The sequence below is a fragment of the Heliconius melpomene genome, chromosome 17, assembly GCF_056956725.1.
Source record: "Heliconius melpomene rosina isolate 202511_hmr_F chromosome 17, ASM5695672v1, whole genome shotgun sequence".
NCBI lineage: Eukaryota > Metazoa > Arthropoda > Insecta > Lepidoptera > Nymphalidae > Heliconius > Heliconius melpomene.
This window is the reverse complement of record NC_140405.1, coordinates 10,569,095-10,596,478: the sequence shown is the minus strand read 5'-3', so window position 1 is coordinate 10,596,478 and position 27,384 is coordinate 10,569,095. Positions and strand designations below refer to the sequence as shown.

At 32.4% G+C, this 27,384-nt stretch overlaps 1 protein-coding gene across 1 annotated transcript in view; it reads right to left on the bottom strand.

The window, feature by feature from the left end:
- LOC146530240 (protein O-mannosyl-transferase TMTC1-like) overlaps positions 1-27,384 on the bottom strand; it is a 136,005-nt gene that overhangs the window by 58,686 nt on the left and 49,935 nt on the right. Inside the window, exon 2 of the mRNA XM_085201279.1 lies at positions 21,506-21,856. Within this exon, the coding sequence (XP_085057405.1) occupies positions 21,506-21,840 (335 nt within the window). The 5' untranslated portion in view covers positions 21,841-21,856. The remainder of the gene's footprint in view (positions 1-21,505; positions 21,857-27,384) is intronic.

Sequence of the window (27,384 nt, the reverse complement as noted above, 5' to 3'; positions counted from 1 at the left end):
CAACTGAAAGTTGCGTGACTCTAACCAGTTAGAGATTGTACGACAGAAATGAATAAATAAGGCAGACTTACGTTGGGAATTGTAAAAACATATTGTATTTAGATTTACTGTTTTTTAATTGTTATATTACTGTAATGAGTTTTAATGTACTGATAACATAAATTTTATTATAATTTTTATTTTTTTATTTTTTTATTTGCACACTGTACTTTTTGAATATATTTTTCTCGTATAGCAGAGTTAAGTCACTTTTACACGTAGAGGGAACTCTGTTGTTAAATTTTTTTTGCTTCTCATTCACCGCCCCATTTTCAAATTAAGGATCCATCAGATCAAGGATTTTTTAAATTTTTAGCGTCACGCTGCCTCCCGCAGCAGGGTAGGCAAAAGGAACCTAGTGTTAAGATACTCCATTACCCACTTTCCGCCGAATTCTCGATACAATGTGTGTTGAATGGCATAACTCCACGCCGCGCTCTGCGTCGTGATTAGAGCGAGGAAATGAAAATATTAAATATTTCATTTCCTTGAATGGAAATCGAACCCATACCCTGCGGTTTCAGTTGTACACTTGTGCCTCTACATCAAGACTACCTTCGTGAATATATCACGCCAATCTTACCCCCGATAAGGAATCGAATTCACAATTATCGTTGATGTTAGACGCTGTTCCATTGCACTACATTCCTCTACAAACTAAATCAAAATATTTTTAAACACTGTCTCACGTCTACGTTATACCAATCGGCTGGTACGGGCAGCACTTTTGTACTATATCTATGAAAAGCTTAAATTTCTATAGGAATATTTGACATGGGGCGAACATTGCTGCGCTACTGAATTTTATTTAGGGGCTCGACTGTGGTGGCGACGCTATTTGATAAATGATCGTAAAATGTATAGTATATTCGTACTTTGATATAATGGCTACCGTTTAAATCGTTAATATTAATAATAATAGGGTACTTATTTCGAATTTTCAGTTATTATAATGTTTTAAAGTGAAATATAAGATGTAGATGTCAAGTCAGGTGGAAATTTTATATAAAAAAGAAAGCTTCACTTTTTTTTCTACATAGTAGGTTAAACAAACGAAACTTTGTGTTAATACACTCTATTCCCCACTTTCCATACACATTACAATACATTTCAAGTATTCTTTTTTTCACGAAGTGTAGACAGAGAGAATCTGGGAACCTTGTGCGCTCTGACTACTGACTATTCTTCCCAAAGCTATAACATAAATAATACGTATCAACATAAAAATAATATATAGGCCTATAAACATGTAATTTTTCAATAAACAAACATTCGTCTATAACAGTTTTATTGCGTTCACCGGTTAACGATAGCATTTCCACGTGGCCCCATTTTATTTATGACTTGGAATAGCGTCGCGTATATTAATATATTCACAGGAAAATTTAGTTTCGGTAAAATGGTTAATAAATTATTATTATTTAGTAGGCTGCTATAGTAGACTAGGTTCACGCTGTATCCCATATGTAGGCAAAGGGAACCTATTGTTAAGATTTGGTTCCCCACATACCGCCGAATTTACGAGACATTGCGTATTGTTTAGCAGAACTCGATGTCGCGTTTTTTCTATAAATAAATGGTAATACTATTATCAAAATCTTTATTCGATAGAACGTTTATATATTATTCATTCATATAATGCTAATATTACGTTTCTTTTTCAGCTTCTGAACCCTGCATATAGCAGGGTAAGCAGAGGGAACCTAGTGTTAACACACTCCGATCGCCAAATTTTCGATGCTTAGCGCGATAATTGGCGGGACTCAACCCCGCGATTTGCCTTGTTACTTGTTCATTCTCCTGACTGGGAATCGAACCCAGAACCGACGCGCTTACAGTTACACGCTTGTGCTACTGCACTACGGTCTACAGTATTATGTGTTAACAAGTGAACTAAGTGACATGTAAGGAGTCTCGATTAACATTTATAATGTGATTGACATTAATCCTTATCCCTACTTAATACTCATGTAAATGAGACATTACACAGGAAATGTATGCAAGTGAAGCGCTCTCTGCGTACATGGCAGGGAATCATACTAAACTTAATTTGTTTACATTAGAGAACATCTATAATATAAATAAAAACTAGTCAAGTGCAAGTCGAATTCGCTCATCGAGGGTTCCGTACTAATTTCATGATTGTATGTCAACAAAAAGTACAACTTTTAAGCGTTGGCAATCCTGCGTTAACTGGTAAATTTTGTGTGAAATTTATTACAAAAAATATACTAACTCAATATTTTCGTTTTTTAGATTGTCTCTAGTACGTGTACAGTAAGTTCTTACTTCTTGCCAACATTTATAATAGTAGATACACGAAAAATACTATACAGGTTCTGATTTCATAAACGCTCGAATCTTTTTATTGCATTGACTTAGAAGCTTGATTTTTCTGTGCATCTAGGCAATATAGACGTGGATATTTAATCTAAATTTCAGCTTGATACTTCCACATACAAAATGATCTTTTAAAGTGCGAAATCCTAAAAAACCAAATAACCCTTACCATATTCTGGAACAAGTCAAACATCCATATATATACATATAATAAACACACATTATAATATCCGTATTCATCCATGTTTACTTACTAAAATAGAAATATACGTTGAACCTAGAATGCTTGTTAACCACTCTAACGATCATTCGACGTCATATAATGCAGCCGTGGATAATACCCTAGGCGTTAATAGCTTCACATATTGTGAGTTCATGTTGTATTTACATTCATTAACTAAAGTAAACTGTGTCATAATATTTGTATGTACGTTATAGTTGTGTCATCCGTGGCTTAGTGGAAGTATGTACGGATTTGCCTTGTGAACGTTGCAGATCAAATTTGGCTTAATTTTTGTAGTTTTAAAGACGTTTCAAGCAGATAAACATTTAACAAAGTGATCCTATAACGGTTCCGTTTTTACTTTTTTTAGGTATGAAACCCTAAAAATCATAGATTCGTCACTAGTCATCCAAAACCCCCAGAAATATAAAAAGAATATAAAAAAATTTTTTTTTTTGGGTTAATTAACAAACTTTCATACGCATAAATTAATAATTAATATGTCAAATTTACAGGTAGTTCAGTAAATAATTTATATTGGAACGAAATCTGCTCCCATATAGAGCGGAAGTCATTAAAATTGATAACGAGATATTTTTATACATTATTATTATTTCCACACATTTGTTGACGTTATCTTATAATTATGTTCTCATTTACTTAGAAATATTTAATAGAATTTTCAAGTAGTTGAACTCTACATTTTATTTCCTCCGAGTAAGAACTGAAGCCACTACCACCGCGTTTACCGTCTGTACCTACCATAATGGAACCGCTAGTTAAATAAAATAAATATAACACTAATTTATATTCACAATAACATAAAGCTGTAATTTCAACTCATCTAGAAATTCATTTCTCAAAAGAGCAGACAGGTAAGCGGATTTACCTAATGTTTTAAGGTAAACTAAGACCGAGACTAATTACGCAAACACTAATTAAAGGAATAAAATTCATACAATTTATGTTTATATAATATATAAATAGTATTCCTGCGGCTGACACTGAATGGCACGATGTCTAACCGAGGTAAACGTAAGCACGACAAAATCTGCTTGCTGACTTCTTTAAAGTGTGGGTTTAAAGTATGAGATTTGAGCGTTTTGGTTAAAAATAATAATAATAAATCTCACTGTTGTTAACAGAGGGAGGGAATAATAAATTACCATTTCCTCGAATACGAATCGAATCCGCAACCATAATATTTACAGTAAAATTAGATACAGTAAGATGGCCTAAGATTTGTGTTCCACTCAATTTTTTTTGTTTTTAACACGCCGTCCACGGCCTTATTTAGATTTTGGCACATAGCACGTAATACTAGAGACAGTTGGTGCAGGCGGAAATTGGCGATCTGAGTGATATGTCATCGGATTCTGAGGAAGGATGCTAGAAGCTATAACAAAGATATATATAAATGAGGACGTTCTGGCGCAGTAGCATAGCGTGCGATTGTAAACGTGGTGGTTGTGGGGCTGATTCAACTTCGAAGAAATTAATTATATCCTCGCTCTAGTAAGAAAACACAAAGCAGCGTTGAGTTCCGCTCTAAAATTGAGTGAAAACTAAAGTAAACTAAATATCTTAACATGAGATTCACTTTGCCTTTATACAAACATACTTACAAAAAGAAATCTTATACATTACCCAAAAGACACATTAAAATCCTCTGCTTTAAATCTTCCTATTTTTTTATAAACTAAAAACTTTTAAGCCTACATTAAAAATCTTGGACCATACATTATTAAACTAAAGGAAAAAAAAAGTTCGCGTGAGTACCGTCATTAATTTGCTGCGTGAAAAGAAGCGAGCGACGAGTTCAGCAAAGGTTCTTTGGATTGTAATGGATAGGCTCAGTACAAGAATTATGGGGTTACTTCAATAGCTTTACATAACTTTTGAAGGCCGCACGAAAATTTTACACTTTTTAGATATTTTAAAATTTTATGTATGTAGGTAAGTAGTGAGAAACTAGTGTTTAAACACTCCTTTTGTCTATTTTGCGCCTTAATTCGAGATAATACATTAGATAACGGAAACGCCGCTTTTTGTCATACGAGTGCAAAGATATGAAAATATTTTAAATAAACATTTTCCCTAGAGCGGAACCCAAATCCACTATCGTTGTGATTACTTTGACGATGTTTTCCTGTGCCTCTATGATGTATTCGAAAGCGCGACGTTAAGTTCCATCACTCAACAGGCAATGCCTCCAAAAATTGGTGAAAATGGAGAACGGAGACTACACTAGGTTCCCTCTGCCTACCCTGCTATATGCGAGATACAGAGTGAAGCTGAAAAAAGGGATAATTTAATGTAATAAATTATAAAAAAAATGCAAGTAGAAAATTGCATCTTCACTAAAAGCTTGGCAGACGCCCGCCTGCCTCTGGGATATAACTCAAAACAATGCAATCGTGAACTTGGCACGTTACGTTATTACCGTATTCGTTACTTGACAAACATCTTGGTGATTCTGGAAACTTTTGGAGGGTGAAATATGTTTTTGAATACTACTATCGTAGTAGGTTTGCTTCTTTTAAATATTATTAAATCATGATTATGTTCTAGAATAATTTAATTTATTTCTTCACTCTAATGACGAGGCAAAACGCGGTGTTTAGTTCCGCCACTTCGCCACAATTTTTAAATTTTCATGATAATCTTATACTACTGAGATCGTTATGGCATAGTAGGATAAGGGTGTAAACGCGGTGGTTGTAAGTTCCACTCTCACTCGGGGAAATGAAATATTTAATATTATCGCCCTGGTGACAAAACAAATTCAGCGGAAAATAGGGAACGGAAGTGTCTTAATGGGAACGAAGCGCCTATATAGCGTGAAACTAAAAACCAAACAACTAAATACTACATAGGTTGTTCTATTCTCATCACTTGTCAGATATCTCAAACAATACGATCTGAGCTTGGCATGCTGGTGCTTGCATGTGTAGGCATCGACGGTGACGTCTATTGCACTTGTCATATACTCGTAATTGCATTAAGACTATATTCAGTTGAGTCTACACTGAAATATAATAATTGCATCCCCCAACTTTCCTTACGTGGACTAAAATATTAGATTTTTCCTCACTATAGGTATTTCGTAAAAAAATTCTTAATTCTATCCCAGGAGACTTCTTCATGCGAAATTTTGACTTTTACTCATATATCATATCCTGCTTGATAAATCTGATATTTATAAAAAAAAAAACACCCACATACAGCGGAATAGGCAGAGGGAACATAGTGTTAAGACACTCTGTTTCGCACTTTCCGCCGAATTTTTCCAGCATTGCGAGTTAAGGGGCGGTACTCAACGCCGAGCTTTTGCCCAAAGATTATAATAAACGAAAATTACAAATAATATTTATAATTAAAATGAGACAAAAACTTGTTATCTCTAAACATTTAAATTATTCCGGAGCAAATAGAGTGTGTCGCACGCACCGGGCGCCTTGCATTTGGTAGAACGCCAAGCCCGTGACAGTGGCAGCGAATATTAAATTAATGCATACTTGTATAGTACCATAAACGTTATTTACAGAGAAAGTTAATGGGATGAACTGTACTGAGCCTGTATCATAATATATTTTAGTTTTTTTTTAGCTTCACGCAGTATCACGCACATGGCAGGTAGAGGGATTGTGGGGATTTAGTGTTGGGACTCTTCGTTCCCATTAAGACACCTCCGTTTATCACTTATCGCCGAATTCTGGAGGTATTGCGTTTGAGGAAATATTTCATTTTCTCGATTGGGAATTGAATTCGCAACCTGTCACGTTTATAGTAACACGCTAGCGTCCCTTCATTACGATTGCTTTCAATTTTAATTTTAGATTTCAGTTAACGAAATAAATATCTTAAATAAGTTTACAAAATTTATCAAAGGCTCCGCGCTTCTTTGTGATAGAATACCAATTATTCAAATATCTTAAAATATATTTATTAACCTTATTGTTTACTTAAAATAAAAATTAATACATAATATTATCTGCCCTGTAATATCTATCTGCACAAAGAATATAGACTCCTTACGCTAATTACTATTCTAAAGGAACAAAAGTGCCAGAAGGAACTTAGTGTTAAGACACTCCGTTTCTTTCTGTTGAATTTTTGAGATGCAGCGTGATCAAGGCAGAGTGCAGTGTTGAGTGTGAACTCAAAAATAATTCTAATATTCAATAATTTTCTTCGAGTGGGAATCAAACCCACAACCATCACGTCTACAGTCAACCAAAATTTTATATTTGCAATTTTAATATTTAAGAAAACCGAGCTTATCAAAAAAAAACACATTTTATTCGTATCGTCATCGCTTGAACTACTTATTTGTATACATATTTCTGTCGACTTGACCGATATTTCTTGCGGTAATGAGAACGAGCGTAAACGTTAAGAACACTTTTCATTATTTTAATGAAACTCACAGCGGCAACTAAACTGAAACGAATGCTGCTAGAAATATTCTTTAAATATATACCTTAGGGTATAATGATTGCTATTTTAGTCTATACTAATATTTTTAATTGAAAATAATTACTTTTTACGAATTACACATTACGAATTTTTTATATTGTTATTTTATGCTAAGTTTTAACAAGAGTACTAGGACAACGAGAGTATATCGACGTACCTCGTCGAATGGCTTAGTTTTTTTTTCAAGTTTCACACTGTTTCCCGTACATAAAGTCCGTCCGTCAAAACACTCCGTTCATATTAAGATAGTTCCGTTCTCCACTTTCCGCCGAATTCTGGAGGCACACTTTGCTTCGTTCAAGCTAATTTAAAAAAATATTTATGCAGATAAAAAAAAAATTACGAAATTTCGTTGTTACCGGACGTGCTCTTAATTTGTGATGGATTTTGATTTATTCATGAAACATGTCGCGATCAATTGTGTACAGTTTTTAGTAACACAACTAGACTACATTTTTTATTATTATTTTTTTAACACTGTGTCTAACTGTAAACCACGCTTGTGGTTCGATTCAAATAAAAATATAATATAATCGTAAATTGTATTAAAAACCACGGCGCACGCACGGAGTCCCGCCAATCCACATGCAATGTCTCGAATTTTGGGTGAAAGGTGAGTAAAGGGGTATGTTAATACAAGATATTAGAAGATAAGAGATATAGCTAGAAAAATTTGTATTTATTGGAAAATACGGAAATTATTATTACTCAAATTAGTCACAAAATAATTACAACAACTATAAGCTATACAAAATGAATAATAAACAATTTACTTGAAACAACCTAAGCTTTAAGTCAAATGAATAATTTTGAATATTTAAAAGCTTAACTGTTTTACAGTATAACAATTGCTTCGAACGCCCCAACTTGAACAACTTGGTGTAAATTGTTTAATATTGTAATAATAAATTTTAAATTGTATTTGATTATTTGAGAACAAAGGAATTTCAATGTCAATATCTATCAGTTCATACATTATTCTTAATGGTTAAAAGTTTTTTTTTTATTTTTCCGCTAGATTAAGACAGCGCGGTAATTAATCCAACCATTTATATACTAGCAATATCTCGAATATTGAGTAAAAAATATTAAAATTCTGCTCTGCGGACGGCGGCAACCTAGACACTGTTCTTATTTTTGAGACATCACTTATTGAGTGGCATAACTCAACGCAACGCTTTGTCTCTACCAAAGCAGAGAAATAAAGACATTTACATATGACTTTGACTGCACCACGATGGTCTATATGGTGGATGGATAGATGGAATAATTTAAAAAAATCAATATCCTCAGTAGGTTAATAACACATAAATATGATAAAAAATAACGTTCAAACATTCCTTATTACGTACTTAATTGTATCGCTGCTCCAGCGCCGGTGCCGCGTGGTACCATTTAGTGATAATATTTTACGCAGATATAAAAGAACTTGGCTTTTTTTATTATTTAAATTTGAATTTGAATATTTACCCTGCCACTCAATACGCAATGCCTCCAGAATTCGGCAGAGAGTGGGGAATGGAGTGTCTTAACACTAGGTTAACTTAGGTTACCACTAGGTCTGCCTACCCTTCTGTGTGCGGGATACAGCGTGAAGCTGATTTATTTGATTTGATTTTATTTACCCTGATGGATGCGGGATACAGCATAAAGCTGGTTTTTTTTAAAAGTAGAGGTAGGTAAGTCGTGACGAAGCTAAACGCAGAGGAAATGAAAATGGTTCGCAATTGTAATCGAACCCAAAACCGTCACGTTTTCAAACAGACTGTGCCACTAGACCACAACGACCTCAAAACGCTGCAATAAATTACTTTAAAAGTACCAGTCTTACAATTAATAAGCCGCAATGATCACTCATTCGATACAATCATATATAATTACAGTATAACTCGTTAACTACTGAAGTCGACCGAGCGTGCACTTCGAATTTTATTTTATGGTCAAATGTACCTATGAAGTATGGGTACATTTGACCATAAAATTACTTATTTAAAACGTCTAATTATGGCTATAAAAATCATATAAAACGCTGTACGTTTCGACATAGTGGGGTAATCTGAATATTTCAGTCTACCTAAGGGACAAATACTTTTTGATTCATGATTATATGCATAATTTATATGGGTTCTGCAGTTTATGGGCTTGCAGAGTCATATATTTTTAAAATATTTTATTATTAATTTATTCTTTTAATATTATAAATGTGAAAGTGTGTGATGAATGTTTGTTTCACTTTCATGCAATAACTACGTAACGGATTTAGATGAATCTTAACAGTAATATAGCTTATACATTAGAAAATCATATTTTTCTGAGATTAGATGTTAGAGAATCGCTGTTATGTTTTTTTTGACAATTTAAAATGATTTACGAAAAATAAGCAAATGATTACAAAAGTCGCCAGGGCTAGGCAGGGACCCTAGCCCGCCTACCATATGCAGGGTACAGAGTGAAGTAAAAAGAGGGAAAAATACAGATAAGAGAGAGAGAGAGAGAATAAGAGACTACAAATACAAAAGAGCTTATTATAGCAAATTATTCAAATAGACTGAGATCCCAGGGCCCCCAAACCTACATCGCTTTAGCAAAGCTGATATTTTGTCATAAATTGTATCCTATATTTTACTAACATAATTTTAAAGAATTAAAAAGTAAAAACTTCACATAATATAATTCTCCAAATAAATATTCATCATTTAAGAGACAACCTTTTTATGTCTAAATAGTTAGACATAAAAAGGTTGTCTCTTCCACCAACTAAAATACATCCCTGGAACGTCTTGCCGAAATTTCGGAGCAATATGAAATCTAATTGCGACTAAACATGCTAGCGTCGCTCAGATTTCTGTAATCGAGGTATAAACGATCATAATATTATACCTGGATAAGAATGTTAATGATTTTTCGTCTGTATTGGTATTTTAAAAATATTTTTTTATATGCTTAACTGACTTAAAATTATGCCCAATTTCAGGAACTCAACGCCGCACTTTACCTGATAACAAGAGCGACAATTCAAACAAACAATTCAAATATTAAATATTTCATTGCCTCGACTGAAAATCGAACCCACAACCTGTCGCGTTTCCATTCACACGTTTGTACCCCTACGCCACAACTGGCCTCAAAATATATACCTATAAAAACAAATACAATAATAATATAATAATACAATAATAATAATAAATTAATTGCGCTTAAATTTGTTTCATAATAATATTCTCTTCCAAATATACACCTATATTACTGAACTAAAATAGCCTTAGGCTGCATAACATATAATGTATGTGTATATAATTAGCTAACATATTAAATATGATTATAATAATTATTAGAAATTGATACACTAGTTGATACTCTAGCTAGTTTAATGAAAACACTTGAGGCCCTAGTGGCGCAGTGGCTTAGTATGTAGACGTTAATCGCGAAGGTTGTGAGTTCGTTGTGGGAATCTATCTCCTCGCTCTGGTAACAACACTAAGAGCGGGATTCAAGCAATGTCTCGAAAATTAATAGTGATGGTGATAAGCGGAATGTCTTAACATTAGGTTCCCTATGTTTAACCTGCTACGCGGGGAAAAGTGTGAAGTTAATATTTTCTTTGATTATCTACATACAATTGGTGGTATAAAATATTTCATATTTACATTTTCTCGCTCTGGTAACGAGGCAAAGTGCTGGTAATGGGGAACAGAATGTCTTACCACTAGGTTTCCCAGGTTCTTTCCTACCCTACAAAAGTCAAGTACCAATATTAAGTTTAATAAGACGTCACGTTTGCGGCATTGATGCATCCTTTTACGATTCGACCATAAAAGTCCCTTCCTTATAGAAATGTATAGCAATAACTTTGGCAGATGTATTTTATATAGAAAATGTTATATTCTTTACGTGTACGTACAATAAAACCGAGTAAGTTAAGCAAGATTTGGATTGCGAGGGTTAGGGCGGTTATCCATTCGTGACATTGGATATACGGAATACGGAATAATATCTATAACGGAATTTATAACGGAATAACGGAATATTATTTATTAAGGAATATTATTTATATTAAGTACATTAATGCTTCGCAGTTCAAAAATCAAAGATTTGGAATTCGTTAGAAGTTAGTTTATTTGAATTTAAAGCCTGCAACTTACGTTGATCGAAAAATTAATACACTAAATTTGAGACAAATACGAGAGGTACAAAGGATAGAATGATATATTATATATTTAATTATATCTCTGTAAAATTATATATCAACAAATACTATTAATTAATATTACTTCAACAAAATTCTGCAATTCAAAAGCACTAGTACACCACAAACTTACATAAACACAAATCGTTTTACAATTTAGCAAAAATTTCGGAAAGCGAGTATTCAAATCTCAACGAACTAAAGGTCCACACAAAACAAGAAAACTGAGCATTCCCGAGGACGTCCAAGTACTTGGGAATACAATATTTTTATTGCAATCCCAAACCGGCACCGACCTGCCCGTACTATATAAAATATTTCAACCAACTTGGAAGGTATTATTACAGGGTTTACGTTCTGAGGCCCTCCTTTCTTTGCCGAATGTTTTCATTTCTTGATTTTTTGATGTTATAGGAAATGCTAACTCGACAATATAAATAAATAGAATAATATTTTCAGCATTCCCTAAAGCCTATTGAATCGGTAATACAATATGTCTTTATAAAGTAAAGATTTATTTCGGTTTATTGTTGGTGGATATGTACTCGTATGTTTACTTATCTACCGTAAAGAGCTTATGAGTAAGAGATTATTATTATTTTTATTTTTTTATAAGTCATATATGAACGTTGTAAAGTTTTGATAGTGACTTAAGTCTCTTTTTTAAGGATTCGAATTTCGGAAGGTAAAAACGGAAACCTTATAGGATCACTTTGTTGCCCGTCTGTCCGTCTTTTAAGATCGTTTATCTCGAGATCGCGCGGAAATATTAAGCTGAAGTTAACATCAAATATTGAAGTCTATGGTAAATTCGTATCTTAAAAAAAGTAGAAAACGTATGAAAAATTAACATTTTTACAATTGCATTTGGATACAATTGTAAAAAAAAAAAATATTGATTTTTTTAAACATATTCAAATATTTTACAATCTGACATTATTAAGCCAATATCATACATGAAGGATTGTACCAAGAAATATATATTAATTTTACTAGGAGCTTTGCTTTCATATTAAAAATTATGGTTTCTCAAAAGATTAATTTATTCATAGTTAATTTATTTCGGCGTCCCAAAATATCTTTGTTCCTTAAATAATTTGATCAAAGTAATCGATGTTTATATTCAATGAATCGGGTTATTCATCTTTTGGAAGGTCAAAGGGTGTAAAACTATTAATATCAACATTTTTAAAGAAAGTGGACATAACATATAAAAATAATAAAAATTATATATATATTAATTTTACATGAAGTAAGAAAAAGAAAAGAAATGATGAGATTTTTAATTAATTGTCTAAGATGCCGTCGCGATTCTGTATCACAGTTCTTTATGTGAAATGGTTGTGAATTCAATTCTCACTCGAGGGAATTGTTATTAGAGGTTCCCTCTGTCTACCCTATTATATGCGGGATACAGAGAGAACCTTACAAAAATATCTAATACCAGTCTTCAACTATAAGCAGAATAGATGGGTAATGATTAATTGGCATAACTCTCTCATTCTTCACCAACTGGTTTACGTGAGTTCAAATTGAGAGGCTATTAATATATTTTTTCTTTAAATTTGACTTAAATCTAGAAAGGGGAGAACGAAAGCCAAAAATATATATAAAAAAACATGAAAATACTATTACTACAATAACACATATATATAAAATTAAAAATTACCTACAAATCTGTACAAGTCCTAACATTTTTCCATGAAAAGCAAAATAATCTAGCTCTCTAATTGAAACGCCGTACAAACTTTATTAACTGGCCCAGTTTTAGTGCAATAAAGTTTCGAGCACGTCTAATAAATATCACCATTCGCAATATGGGAAAGAAAGGCTATACTAGCTTTGGCTGTAAACTGATTATGGACTGTAGAAATGGTATCAACACAATACATTTTTGAGGCCAGTCGTGGTGCAGGGTATGATTGTAAGCACGACTGGTTGTGGGTTCGATTCCCACTTAAGGCAATGAAATATATGTTTAGATTTATATTTTCATTTTTTCGCTTTGGTGTTGAGGCAAAGGGCGGCGTTGAGTACCTAAATGACGGTAATTACTAACTAATTTACCATTTTGGTGGAAAGTGGGGAAAGGGATGTCCCAGCACTACGTTCAATGTGCCTACCTTGCTATGTGCGAGATACAGCGTGAAGCTGATCACCAGATCAATAAATTATTATTTTTTATTAAAATAATATAATTTTCTCGAGTGGAAATTGAACCCACAATTACGTTTGTAGTTTATATCCTACGATTGGCCTCTACTATTAATTTATCCTTATCTTTACATCTGGCGTGATAATATTAATTTATCTTTTTTAACTTTTTTTACAATAACAGAAATAAATATTTAAAAATAAGTATATCTTACAAAATCTTATAAAGGCTTTGTCTCCATCAGCTCTAAGGTAAAGTATCATTTATCCACTATATCTATACACCGTACAAACTCCTCTCGCTGACCGCAACAAGCGCTGTGTAAACTTTTAGTCTCGGCCCGAGCTTTTCTAAAGAGGATTGTTCAGAATTTGGAAGTAACAACCCTAATACCTTAAAATGTTCAGCTTATAGTGTTTGGTAATAAATTTATAAGAAAATCTTAATCGAATTACTTAAATACAAAATAGATATAAAAATATTGTGTTAACTTTAAATTCAAAGACAATGTGAAGAAATCAGTAATGAATATTATAAGCCCAAATTTGAAAATAATAAGCACAAGTGAAATGTATCTATGTGTACCTACTAAGAAAAACAGCGTTAAGTTCCGCCACTCAACACACTAAGTCTCGAAAATTACGTGGAAAGTGGAAAACCTCTCAGCATATCTTATTATTTATGTAGGAAAAATCATAATAAAAAAAAATATGAAAGTTAATAATAATTAAAATGATTCGAATTATAATTTGTCTCAACAAAATATCCATCCATCCAATCCATGTTTTTTTTTAACATAGGAGTAATACTTATGCTTCATTTAATCACTCATTATGTAAATATATAAAATATAAAGTTTCATTTCAAAATTCCTAGAGATTTTAACCTTTAAAGTTTTAGAAATATTAACATTTAATATGTTAATTTATTTCCATATTAATAAAGGTTTGTTTCAATAATTTTGTACTGAAAATTGTTAGATCATTTAACAAAATCGCTCAGTAGAAAGGCTCTATCAAATCTCCTGTGTTTTTTTAGGACTTACAGAATATTCCCTGATTAAAGCCCTCGCCGAGCGGTGGTATAAACGTTCAACTGTAAACGCGTCGGTTTTGGGTTCAATTTCCATTTGGGGAATGAAATATTTCATACTTTTATTTGCTCAGGCAAAGCGAAAAACGTTATATTCCTACCCTACTATGTACAAGATACAGTGTGAAAAACTTACTTTTTTGAATTTCCACTATGAAAAATAAAAATGTGATATCACTTCGCATATGCTATGTGTACTAACTATTTTACACAAAATTTGAACCCATACCATTCTCTGAACTCCTAAAACCACAGCATTTCTTGTTCTAATATAGATATATGTCAAACTACAAAGCTATTCATCATAAGATATACTTTATATGATAAAACTTTGCACGCCGACCTTGACGCAACCCCCACGTGATCGATATCTAATTCGATTAACTGTCTTCACTTAAACTTTCCTAATTACTGGGAATAGCAACTTGACACTCTTAGATTAATTGTGCTCTCGGTTAGCTAATAATAATCATATTAGATTAAACACTGTCGTGGCGTAGTGGTACTGTTGACAGAATTAAAACTTCACATTTGTGGTTAAATCCTATAAAATTTTCGAAATAGCCTTAAAGGGGCACAATTTGGCGAGCCTGACTCGCGCTTGACCAGTTTTTTTTTTGTTCTTTAAAAAAAAATAAACGTAACAACTGCACTATAACACTTATTTATAGGTAAGTAGGTTCATTTTTCGAGAAAGTATATATAGGCCTGTACCTGTTTTACTTGCCATGAAACACACATAAATCTTAATAATTTAGTCATATGACCACGCGAGTGAAGCAAAGCGAAAATTTAGTTTCCATACAAAATATTGATATTATAACATTATTTTTCTCCATCAAATATTAGAACAATGTTTGAACATATTGTTTGTTATATGAAAACCAAGAGGCATACATACGAGTACATACATTGATAAAGCTAACAAAATAAACAAAACTGGTACCGAGTGTGCCTACAATGCTTTTACTTCGAGAGCTTTTACATATAAAAACAATTATAAGTATAATATACTAATAAAAATATATTCATGTTACATTATTATTTTTTATTCTGTTATCTTTTGTTAGTTATTTATTTTCATTTATTTTGGTACGCGAAGAAAATTTTGTGAAAAATCAATAGTTGTATAAGATTTGAAAGCATTGAATGCTTTCAAAAATTGTCAACCAAAACATGAAAACTTTTAAATCATAAAATTATCTCTGATGAGCTCTTATTTTATTCAATTTTCCACCCAGAAAATCCCAGACCCAGAAATTTATTATTTTCATTTTCTCGCTCTGATAACGAGGCAAAGCGCGGCGTTTAGCTCCAGCGGAAATTGTAAAAACGAAGTATCTCAATGAGAAGGTTCCTTCCGTATACATTGCCATGTGCGGGATACAGCGTGAAGCAAAAAAAAACATTAATTCTTATTTACCTATCACTTAATAAATCATATTCATAAATAACCACCATAGAAAACTAATCAACCCAATCTATTCCCCTCCAAAGTAACCAAAGTTAATCAGAATCATTAAATCTAAAGTAAGCGATATCTACAAAAACAAAATCATATTATAAGATTTCCCACCAAAGCCGAACACTCGACCACTCAATTGACCGAGTTTTTCCAATTTCCGCGCTGTTTCCGAAGATCAAATGTATATAATCTTTTCTTTGCGGAGATTTCAATTCTTAGATAAACAATTTATACGTTTTTATGATTCCGGTAGCTAATGGCCCGTGGTGAGGAATAGTTTGTAAATGTATAACTTGGTAAAATAATAAGGAAAAATAGGAAAAATTCGAATCTCGAAACTAAAATTCTTAGTGCTTTATAATAATGTTACAGATTTCTTTTTAACTTTACACTGCATCTCGCACATAGCAGGGTAGGCAGTGGGAACCTAGTGCTGAGATACTCCAATCCCGTTAAGACACCTTCGTTCCTGACTTCCCGAATTCTCGAGGCATTACGTAAGTAGTGGATGTCAAAGACGTGCTTTGCCTCTTTAAGAGGAACTAAACTAAATATTTTAAATATTTAATTCCCCGAGTGAGAATCAATCCCATAACCATCACGTATACAGTCGCACGGTTTTGTTCCTGCGCTACGGCAGGGCATCTTTCGGCATTTTAATATAAGTAATATTCCTGCATATAGCGAGGTAGTCTAATGTTATGATACTCCGCTCTTCACGCAAAGGTAAATTTTCAAGTTACTGCGTGTTAACTGGCGGAACTTAACGCTGTGTCTTGTCTTCTTACCAGAGCAAGGAAATAAACATAAGTAATTTCTCCAAATGCGAATCCACATTCGTTACTTTTGCACCTAGGGGCTATGCCGCTACGGCAGGTTCATAACGGCAACATAAACATACTTATTTATTTACAAAAGAAAAACATATAATAGCAGCACAAATAAAAGTTTATTTTAATACTTTAAACAAACCAGGCTAGGCTGAAGGCTCGACCCAATAAGATTAAAGACCTGAGGGGACCCAACAAGTTTTTGAGAAAGCCTACCTCTGTAATCCGATTTTGGCGACGCTGTTTTCATATTCTGGACAAAATTCTACTTAGTCTATAGTTTACAAATATGCTTTTGATAGCCTTCTGTTCGCTATTTGTTTTACTTTAATCTAATTATAAGAAAAAATCTATAGAGTCAATAAACAATTCAATTATTTTAAAAATATTTTTGTATGTATAAAAAATCTTTGAAGTTTAGCTTTTATTACTTAATTTTATAATTCTGATGATTTTTTTGGTTTGAAAATTTTGGTAGGTCATTTTTGTAAATTTTAGGGATTGTAGATTTATGATTCTTAACTTGAAATCTTTAGATAAAAATTATGGGGAATACTTTTGCTCTAAATACCTATATATTTCCAAACTGATATTCATAGAAAAATATTTATATTCTACATTTTTATCAGTCTAGCATTTTGGCTTAGCACCAGGTCGAGGAAATGAAAGCGTCAAGTTCCCCATAAAAATCCAGCAAGTAACGTCACAGAAATTGGAAGAAAATGGAAAACTCTATATCTTACTAAAGATTCTCTCTACCCACCACACTACAAGCAGGAGACATAAAAAAATATATATAAAACTAGTTTAAAATATCTTAAAACCATAAAATTCACATTTTATATATTGGAATAAACTTAACCTTTAAGTATGGACGTCGGGTCTCACAGACCCATATAGGTCTACGAATTCTACAAATCGGCCACTTCTCGGTGACCTCCGCCACTGAGTCGCTCAGTACCTTTCGTATTAATGACAAAATGAATGTAGATAGCAATGGTTGTGTCTCTGGGTTCAAAACACGTGAGTATTTAACTTTCTAAACGGGACCTGGGTCTGTCAGACCCGACGTCCATGTTTTCCATACATAATGATTTCAAAATCCCATATATTTTTATAATATTACAAAATATACTTTAATATTTTAATTGTATTATTTGTATTCAAATGTTTTTATTGTTATATATCATATATTATTTTGCATTATTTGTTATATATTTTAGTAATATAAATATTATTTACCTAAAAAAGATTCAATTTTTTTAGTTTTTATGATAAAATAGAAAAAAATGATCGACCAAGCACGTCAGGGACAAATATATCGGTACTTTATAATCAACATCAAACAAAAGAATTGGACGACGACATTTTATAAAGAAAATAGCACTTTATCAAATAAAAAGACGCGTTTCGTATACTAAACTACTCTAAGAATTGAGAATGACTTTAACTCGCGTTTCGCGATCTGATCTATCATTTATTGAACATGAAGCTGAAAAAATAGTTTTGGGCTCTTGAAAAACATGTATACTTTGCCCCCATAAGATATATAGAAAGACAACACATACTTATGTTGACTGCAATCGTCCTGTTAGCCAACAATGTTGAAAGCCATTGTGTATCGATGTTCAATAATACCTTATCTTGAGGTGTTGTCAAAATTTTTATTTTATACCATAAGATGTTACTTCTTTATTTTTTTTAATTGTTAGACTTTATATTTTGTTAAAACAATATTTATTTTATTATCTGTCTTTTTTTTATAGTATTATTTTCTTAAGAGTCATCCCATGTGGCCAAAGACTGAAATTGTGACTTTAAGTTACTTAAATCGTTGTGATGCGTAAAGTTTAATAAAAAGCGATTTTATTTATATTGATTTTGTTTGATTAGAGGCTATTCATGTAAACTAAAACATAAAATTCTCTTCTTCCTTTAAAAAACAGACGGAATATGACCAATAAATACACTGGTCTGACAGACCCGACGTCCATATTTGTGTTATAAAAAAACCACGTCCATAGTTAAAGGTTAAGAATATATTTCAACAGTCTACACGCTAATCAGGGATTATTCACCCGATATTGTTTGCCTCATATCACTTAGAGAATTATTTCAAAGCGGATTTGTACCATTGTTCAATGGAACAAAAGCCTTTGGTAATTACCTCGTACAATTGATGGAGCTTAACACCGTGATACTATTGCTATTATTAAGATATCATCTCGATGTACACGAATAATTATGTTTTGGTAATTATATTTTGTATTGTTATGGTCGTGTGGGTGTTATAAGAATTGGATTAGAATATTTCTCATTCTCATGGGAACAAGTAAATTTGGGTGATATTTTCTATGGGGGTTTCTGGGGAACCTCTTCCACCTTTTTTCTTCATATTCTCCTTTGCTTCATTTATGCGTTCTCCGTACAATGTGTCGTTCGTTAGCAAAGTGATTTTGTGCTCAACTGGCACATTCGGTTCGCCACTATATATATATAATAGAATAATTCGAAATTAGAAGAAGTTCGCCAATATAATAGAAAAGAACAGAACAAAATAACTATAGAAAACTATTGAAATTTGAAAATTGATTTTGTTGCTTTCCACAGGAGAAAAAGAAATTAAATTTGAAAAATAATCATTATATTTTAATCATTGTTAATCATCATCGAATATCTCGAATATGAGCAGAGAGCAAAGATCGAAATGTCTTAAGTTTAATAGTCTCTACCCCACTACGCAGAAAAATATGCGAAGCTGACAAAAAAATAGAAAAATATAACGTTATGATATCCTATACAAATACAAACAATTCAAAAATACAAGAATGTTTCATTTTTTCACAAATAAAAAAAAATGATATTGTTGGTTCTATTGTAAAATATACTGACATTTTGGAGCGTTAGATTTGTATGTGTTTTTAAACGGTTTGATATGAAGGCTGAAGCCGTAGTAGCCATATGCCGCCTTTGTTACACTACCAAAAAGTGAGATAGATTCATTTTATATTTCTAAAGAAACGTATTTAAAAATATAGATTTGACATTTTCACATAGGTATATTGTAATATATAAAAAAAAACATTAAAAAGATATGTTTGTTTATTGTTTACATTAAATATATTAGCGTGGAAGTGTATTAATAGGAACGGAGTGTCTTAACACTTGGTTAGTTAAGTAAAAAAAGACATAAAGTTCTTCCTATATAATACCAAAACATAAATCACTTACAATCTCTTAAAAAACTACCAAACTACCAAAAATTTGCAACATTTCTCTCTAAAACTGTCTCTCTAATAACACTAATGTACACAGCTATTTATAACATAATGTACGACCTTTCAACTTGTCATTTAATTTAGCGTTATTTATTTTTAGCTTACGTCCCGAGATTAAAATGACAATTCGTTAAAATTTACTAGCCAAAAGCGCCATAAATATAAATTTCATGATGCGCAAATTCGGCACGCGATAAGAGCTAGTCTTGCTTGCGTGGGTGTCACACGTTATCATAATTTATTATGCACGCCCGTGGATCCTTTCACGGGAAAAACGTTTTTATTTACATACATGTTAAGTTTTTAATATACCACCTATGTTTGTATGGTATTAAAATGGTTGTGATTTTATGATATTATAGTGTTGTTTCTAAATTTGCTGATGTGTTAGTTTATTAAGTTTAAACATTTTTGACTGAACTTTCTAGTTTTAGAAAGAATTTTCATATAAATGAACCATGAAAAAGCAAGAGTCTATATAATAATGATAATGACAAATATGGCTATAATTTATTTAATATTTATATTAACATTTTTCTTATGTAAATAATAAAGTGTTTATATTGTTTAGAGGCTAGTCGCGGCCAGGCCAAATGCTAAGGTTGTGGGTTTGATTACCTCTTCGAGAAAATGAAATCTTTTCATTTTCAAACATTTTCGCTCTGGTTACGACGCAAAGCGCGACGTTGAGCTCGTTCACTCAACATACAAAAAACTCAAGAATTAGGTGAAAAACGTAAAAATCATAGCTTCACTTACTTAAGTTAATATAAAGTAGGTATATATCGTAAAACGTACAAAACAGAATTCGAAGTTGTTACTAATGTCGATAGTTAGGTATTGAAGATTTGCAGTACAAATATGGATTTAGGTGGAAACTTGCAAAGCGACGCGTCGCGCTTGAGGCTACGTCTTCACCCAACGATGAATTTGCAAAAATGATATAACATGCATAATATACTTAATAGTGAGAACGAAGCGTGTGACTATAAAAGCGAAACATTCTAGGTTGGATTTCCACTTGAGGAAATGAAATATTCAACATTTTCATTTCTCCGCTCTAGTGAACCTAGTAAGACAATTCGTTCCGCTTAGGAAACTTTTGTTCTCCATTTTCCACCAAACTTTGGACGCATTGCGTGTTAAGTTGCGGAACTCAACGCCGCATTTAATATACAAATATTTGTTTAATATAATCATTCCACTGGCTGAGGATCGTGCCTATAACCTTCGCATTTACAGATAAATTTTCCAGATAAATTCGTATATCTACAGGAAAATTATATTACCTAAAAATATTAAATGAACACACAAAATGGACAATCGATACATAAAAAAAATTTATTACTTCGTTTACTTAAATTATATTCAAGTAAACCTAAACTAATTTAGAAAAGAAAAACAAATCTAGGACTTACCGAAAAGACAAAGTAGTTAACGGCCGATACGACTTATGGCTGTTAGGATCAGCCATAGGAGTTCCCCAGAAGTCATCCAAGAACAGCTGCTTCAAGCTATTATGGCCCACTACATCGCCGTTTGTAACGATCGCGGGTATGTCATCATGTACAAAATCTCCGTTTAAACTATTCACGTAACTTAACACTGCAGTTGATATTATCATGGTGTACAACACTGTGTCACTATTACATATGCTGCTGCTCCTAGGCTCTTCTCTGACTGCGGGCAAACGACGTTTCATTTTTGGACTATTTCTGGGAGATCTTAATGTCACATTCTTACATTTACACATCTGGTTTAGGAGGTATCTGTAACAAAGTAAAAAATTTTGTTAAAATGTGGATTATGATAGCAGAAAGTAACAAAAATTCCTCTGTTTAAAATATGTAACATAGAATATAAATAAATTATAATAAATATCCGAAATTAACATTTTTCATTTTCCAGTCTTTCTTTCCAGAGATAGTATGTCCTACAAAGGACAAACCAGATTTAATGTCTAAATACCCCACGAGAAATTTCATCATCATATTTATTTTTATACATTAGTATACTTAAAATAACATTGAGAAAACCCGTCTTAATTAAAATTATCAATTCAAAAATTGTAACCTCGATTGGATACGAACCCGAATTTATCGCTTACAAACATACTAGTCGACGACTTCAGTATCACATTCTACGAGGTAACTATTCAATATTAGAAGCACGTTCTGGGCCAAAATTCATAAGGCAGGATGGCGGCTTTATTGAAAAATAGATATTTAGATAGACCGTAGTTGCACACAGTCGGACTAAAAACACGACGTTTGCGGGTTCAATTCCTACGGAGGAATAAATTATTTACATTTCCACGCTCTGGTAACAAGGCAAACCGAATCACACTCAATGTACACGATTCAGAAGAAAGCTGGAGAGTTTTAACACTAGGTTCCCTCTGCCTACCCTGTTATATGCATGAAGCTAATAGGAAAGAGTTTAGATTAACTAAATCCAGAATGAGATTAATCGGCCATATTTCATGACTGCGTTAATACGCCAGCGGTTTTCGCGTGAAATATTAATAGCTAGCTTTATTACATTGCATTAAAAGTCAGGCAATGCAGTATTATGATTTAGTTTAGTTTAATATATATTTTTGCATAGTCACTATACAAGTCGTGGTGCAGAGGCACAAAGTGCGCTGCAAAATCGACTGGTTATGGGTTCGATCCCTACTTGAGGAAAGAAAATATTTATTTAAATTTATATTTTAAATTAAAAATTTGTAGAAATATAAGTAAAAGATAGAAAAAATAATAAATTTATCGGCCATGTAAAACTATAACCCAATAGTCCACTATTTTAACAATTCATTCCTAGACAATAAAGCTCAGCAACAGATTTTTGTGGCTTATTATTAATTAATACTTTTTTTAACCTCACTCTGTATCCCGTATATAACAGGGTAGACACAAGGAACCTGGGAACCTAGTGTTAATACACTAGTAAAAAAATATGTCGCATTATATTTTTCATATAAATCTTTTTCATATTTTTCATTTTCGACTTAGTTACAGAGAAAATGAGGAAACAGTATAAAACGTAATGCAATATTAGCTAAGGGTATTACACGTGTAGCTTATGGCTATAATATACATATTTTATATAATGTTATTGTTTTATTTTACCTATTCAACCTTAATTACAAAGTAAACAATCAACAAATTTAAAATGGAAAAATATATTAGCATTTTCGGCCGCAGGGAAAGCAGAAAGAAACTTCTCCGAAATTCGAGACACTGTATTACAGTATGGCGGAACTTAACGCCGCATTATGTGCCACCAAAGCGGGAAAAACTCAAAAATTGTCCTAGTCTCACTAAATAGAAGTCTTTTATGTAGTAAATCTAATAACTATCTTTTTTTAGCTTAAAGTTAAGTTAAGTTGTGTACTATTACTTAAATTGTATACTACACACAGAAGGGAATTGCTAAGAATAATTAATATGGCCGATTTGCAACTTGCTTTGTGGGTTCAGATCCAATCCTGAATTATTATTTAACTTTTTATACGTGACACGCTAAACTGCGGCGTTAAGTTCCGCTACTGAAATCTGAATTCCCACTCTGTACCTCAAAGATAAATTTAATTAGTTAATTATTGAATGCTGACATAATAACAATCAAGTAGGGTTATTCACAGGTAGGTTTGCTTAATTTATCGCATGTAGTGTACTTTCCATGTTTATTAGCGTCATAAAATTAATGAACGACCCGCTTGATGGAGCCCGTTCATAATTTTATGCCGAAAATATTCGCAAATTACACATTTCATGGAGATGATGATATTGTTTGTATAATAAATATTAAAGCGGAGTTTCTACGGAGTTTTATAGTAGTGTGCCTGTAATTTAGTCTAATAAACTACATATATTGTTGTGTTGTATGTTTTTTTGATGAGTTGTTTTACTTAGTGACTACGATGGTTTTGGATTTGATTCCTATTTAAGGGGAATATTTTTTTCTTTAACTTCACACGGTACTTATCCGTGTATGTAGGCAGTGGGAACCTAGTGAAAGACACTAAGTTTCCTATTTTCCATCCCATTTTTGAGACATTGAAAATTGAATGGCAGAATTCTTAATAATATTAATAAAAATAAGTAATTTTCAGCATAAAATTTAAATAATACACAAAATAAATATTATAATTTTAAACTTTTATGAGCCTTCGCACGTCTAACAAAAATAGATTAATAAATCTTTTAATACTTACTTTCGTTAATTACAATTTAATTTGGCAAATGTAATGTCTACTTCAGACATACTTCAGACGTCTTAACCAGAGTAAATAATGAAAGCTATAATTTCGCTTTTAGGTACCCTTATTGTAAATCAACTCAGGGCAACGGCAAACACTAAGAGACTGGGCTGGAATCCTCAATAGCGGCGTATTTTGTAATGTAATGATTATTATTGTTCTACTTACACTTTTTTATCTTCACGCCGTATTCCAAACATAGCAGAGGCAAAGGGAACCCTGGGAACCTAGTGTTGGGAAACTTGTTCCCCATTACGATATTTCCATTCCCCATTTTTCCCAAAGATCTTGAGGCATTACGTGTTGAATGGCGGAACCAGAACGAGGAATTGAAATTATGGATGTTTCATTCACTCGGAAATCGAACACAACCATTGCCGTCGACTGTCTCTACGGTCTGAATACATATATGAAATATAGCTTTTTTTTAAATCTATAAAAATTTTGAAGTAGCGTATTCGAATACGCACATCATGGAACCAACCAAATCACAAACGTCCTTATGGGCTTCCAAGAGTCATGGCTTCGAGTGCCGCTTTAATTTTTTTATACTTGTTCTAAAAATTTATAATTCCACCAGAAATTATATCCTTAACAGAACTTTATGAAATAACGACAAAAAAATACTCGCCCAGCTACTAGAGCTTTAAGTTTATTCGCTTTAAATCTATAAAACAAAATTTTAATGAGGTAAATATGGAAACCATTCGAAAGTTAAAATTATTTCTTTTTTATTTATACATATTTGTTTACTAGTCGTCGACTGCTACTTTGCTTGCGTGGACTTGATATAATATTTCTAGGGAAATGGGAAAAGTTTCGATTGTTTCCTGAAACCGTAGAAATTTCAAGAAATCATTTCTCAGCTTTAACTATTTAAATAGTATTGTTTGTGTGTTGTCTGTCAGTTTTCAGTGACGAAATAATTTTATATATATAGAAAATTTAAAAAATATATTTAAGAAAGTATCCTATTTTACTAAGCCTAGAATTCAATACAAAAAAATATAATAACGTAATACAAAAAAAGTACTTGAATTTAATACCACGAGTTATTCGTCCAAATATTCGTTCATTGTTCGATCTGATTTTACGCAGCGTTTCAATGGAATATGAGAATTTTATTAATAAAAGAACTTATAGGGTTTCTTGAAAAAAAATGGCAGTTCAATTAGAAAATTCCAGGCTTCGATTTGAAATGAAATTCAATTTATTTAAGACTAAAATTTATTTAAGATTAATTAAATGAAAGACATGACGTAGATGTACAGTACCAAACTGATAACGCGACGATTATAAATTCGATTCCCACTAGGAGGAAGAAAACATTTTCGATGCGTTAAGTTCAACCACTCAATGTATATCGAAAATTGGTCAAACCAAGTAGGTATCGACTTTACAGCCATCATATATAGGTACCTCGTACATATACAAGTGTGTGACGAAGAAATGAAATATTTCATATTTTTACCTTCTAGTGTCGAGGTAAAGCACGGAATTGATTCTGCCATTCAACACGCAATACCTCCACAATAAAGTGAAAAATAGAGAGCGGAGTGTCCTAACACTAGATTTCTACGTTTCCTCTGCCTACCCTGCTGTACGCGGGATAAAGCGTGAAGCTGAATAATAAAAAAATAAAAAGTTGACTCGAGCCACACGACCGCATTCATAGTGGCAAGTGACTCCTAGAGCGTGTGAAATTAATTCCGAGCGCGGGTGCCATGCGTGTTTTTCCTGCTAATTTGATTTGTTGAACGGGTTTATTAAATGTGGTCAGTGGGTTCTTTAATTTTTAATAATACTTTTTGGTATTTTATATTTCATTTTAAACCTTGTCATATATTAAATGTCACTATTACAAAAAACAGAGAGCCTAATGCTAAAACAATCCGTTCCCCACTTTTCTATATCTATATATATAAAAGGACTTGTCCTCACTGACTGAGGTAAGACGCACGCACAGCCGTAACCGCTAATGGTAGAAACATGGAATTTGGACAGATGTTAACTTACGTAATCTGGACATCCACTAAGAAGGGATTTTGAAAAATTTTAACTCTAAAGGGATGAAATAGGGGTTGAAAGTTAGCATGGAAAAAAAAAAATCGGCACCGATTCTTATAAAATTTGAAATTCAGACTCTTAAAAGTATTTAATTGAACACGTGTTTCATGGTTTTCTAGAATTCTTTCCATAAGGGTGCAAATAAGGGGTTGAAAGTTTGTATGGAAAAAATCGCCACCGATTTTTATAAAATTTGAAATTTAGACTCTTAAGAATATTTCATTGAACACATGTTTCATGGTTTATTAGAATTCACTCCTAAATAAGCTAGCGAAGCTGCGAGCGTCCGCTAGTTAACTATATTTTTAAATTGAAATTTTGGTAATTTTATGATATTATTAAAATATACAATTAAAACTAGAAAAATAAACGCAGCTATTACAATATTTTAAAAACAAGAAACAACAAGATATTGATCTTTTGAGCGGCAAAAGAAAAAAATATTTTCTTTTACAAATGTTCTTAATAGAAAACAAAGTATGCCGCAAACAATAAAAAGTAGAAGAATAAACTATGATACCCCGCTTACATTGTCCACGCTTCAATTATGTCACAGACGTCGTGCTTTGAATCGTGGAAATTATTATTTTTAAACCCTGTTTTTTTTTTCATTTTCACGCTTTATCCCGTATATCAGGGATAGATGCTAGTGCTAAGTTTTCGTTTATGGCATTACACCTAAATCAGATATTATGTGTGCTTAAATTATAAAAACATTCTTAGGATCGAAATCGAACCGCCCGACATTGGCGTTTACTGTAAGACGCTGTCTTGGGCCTCTTAAGACCTCTTTGTATAAATCACACAAAACAAATTGAATTATAATGTAGTTGTTATATATTTGCTTTACAATATAATATAAAAAAATCAGTAAAGTGCGAGTCAAACTCGCCCAGCTAGGGTTCCGTACCAACTTGTGGATTGTAGGCCAACGAAATGTATAATTTATAGAAATAGACAAACATT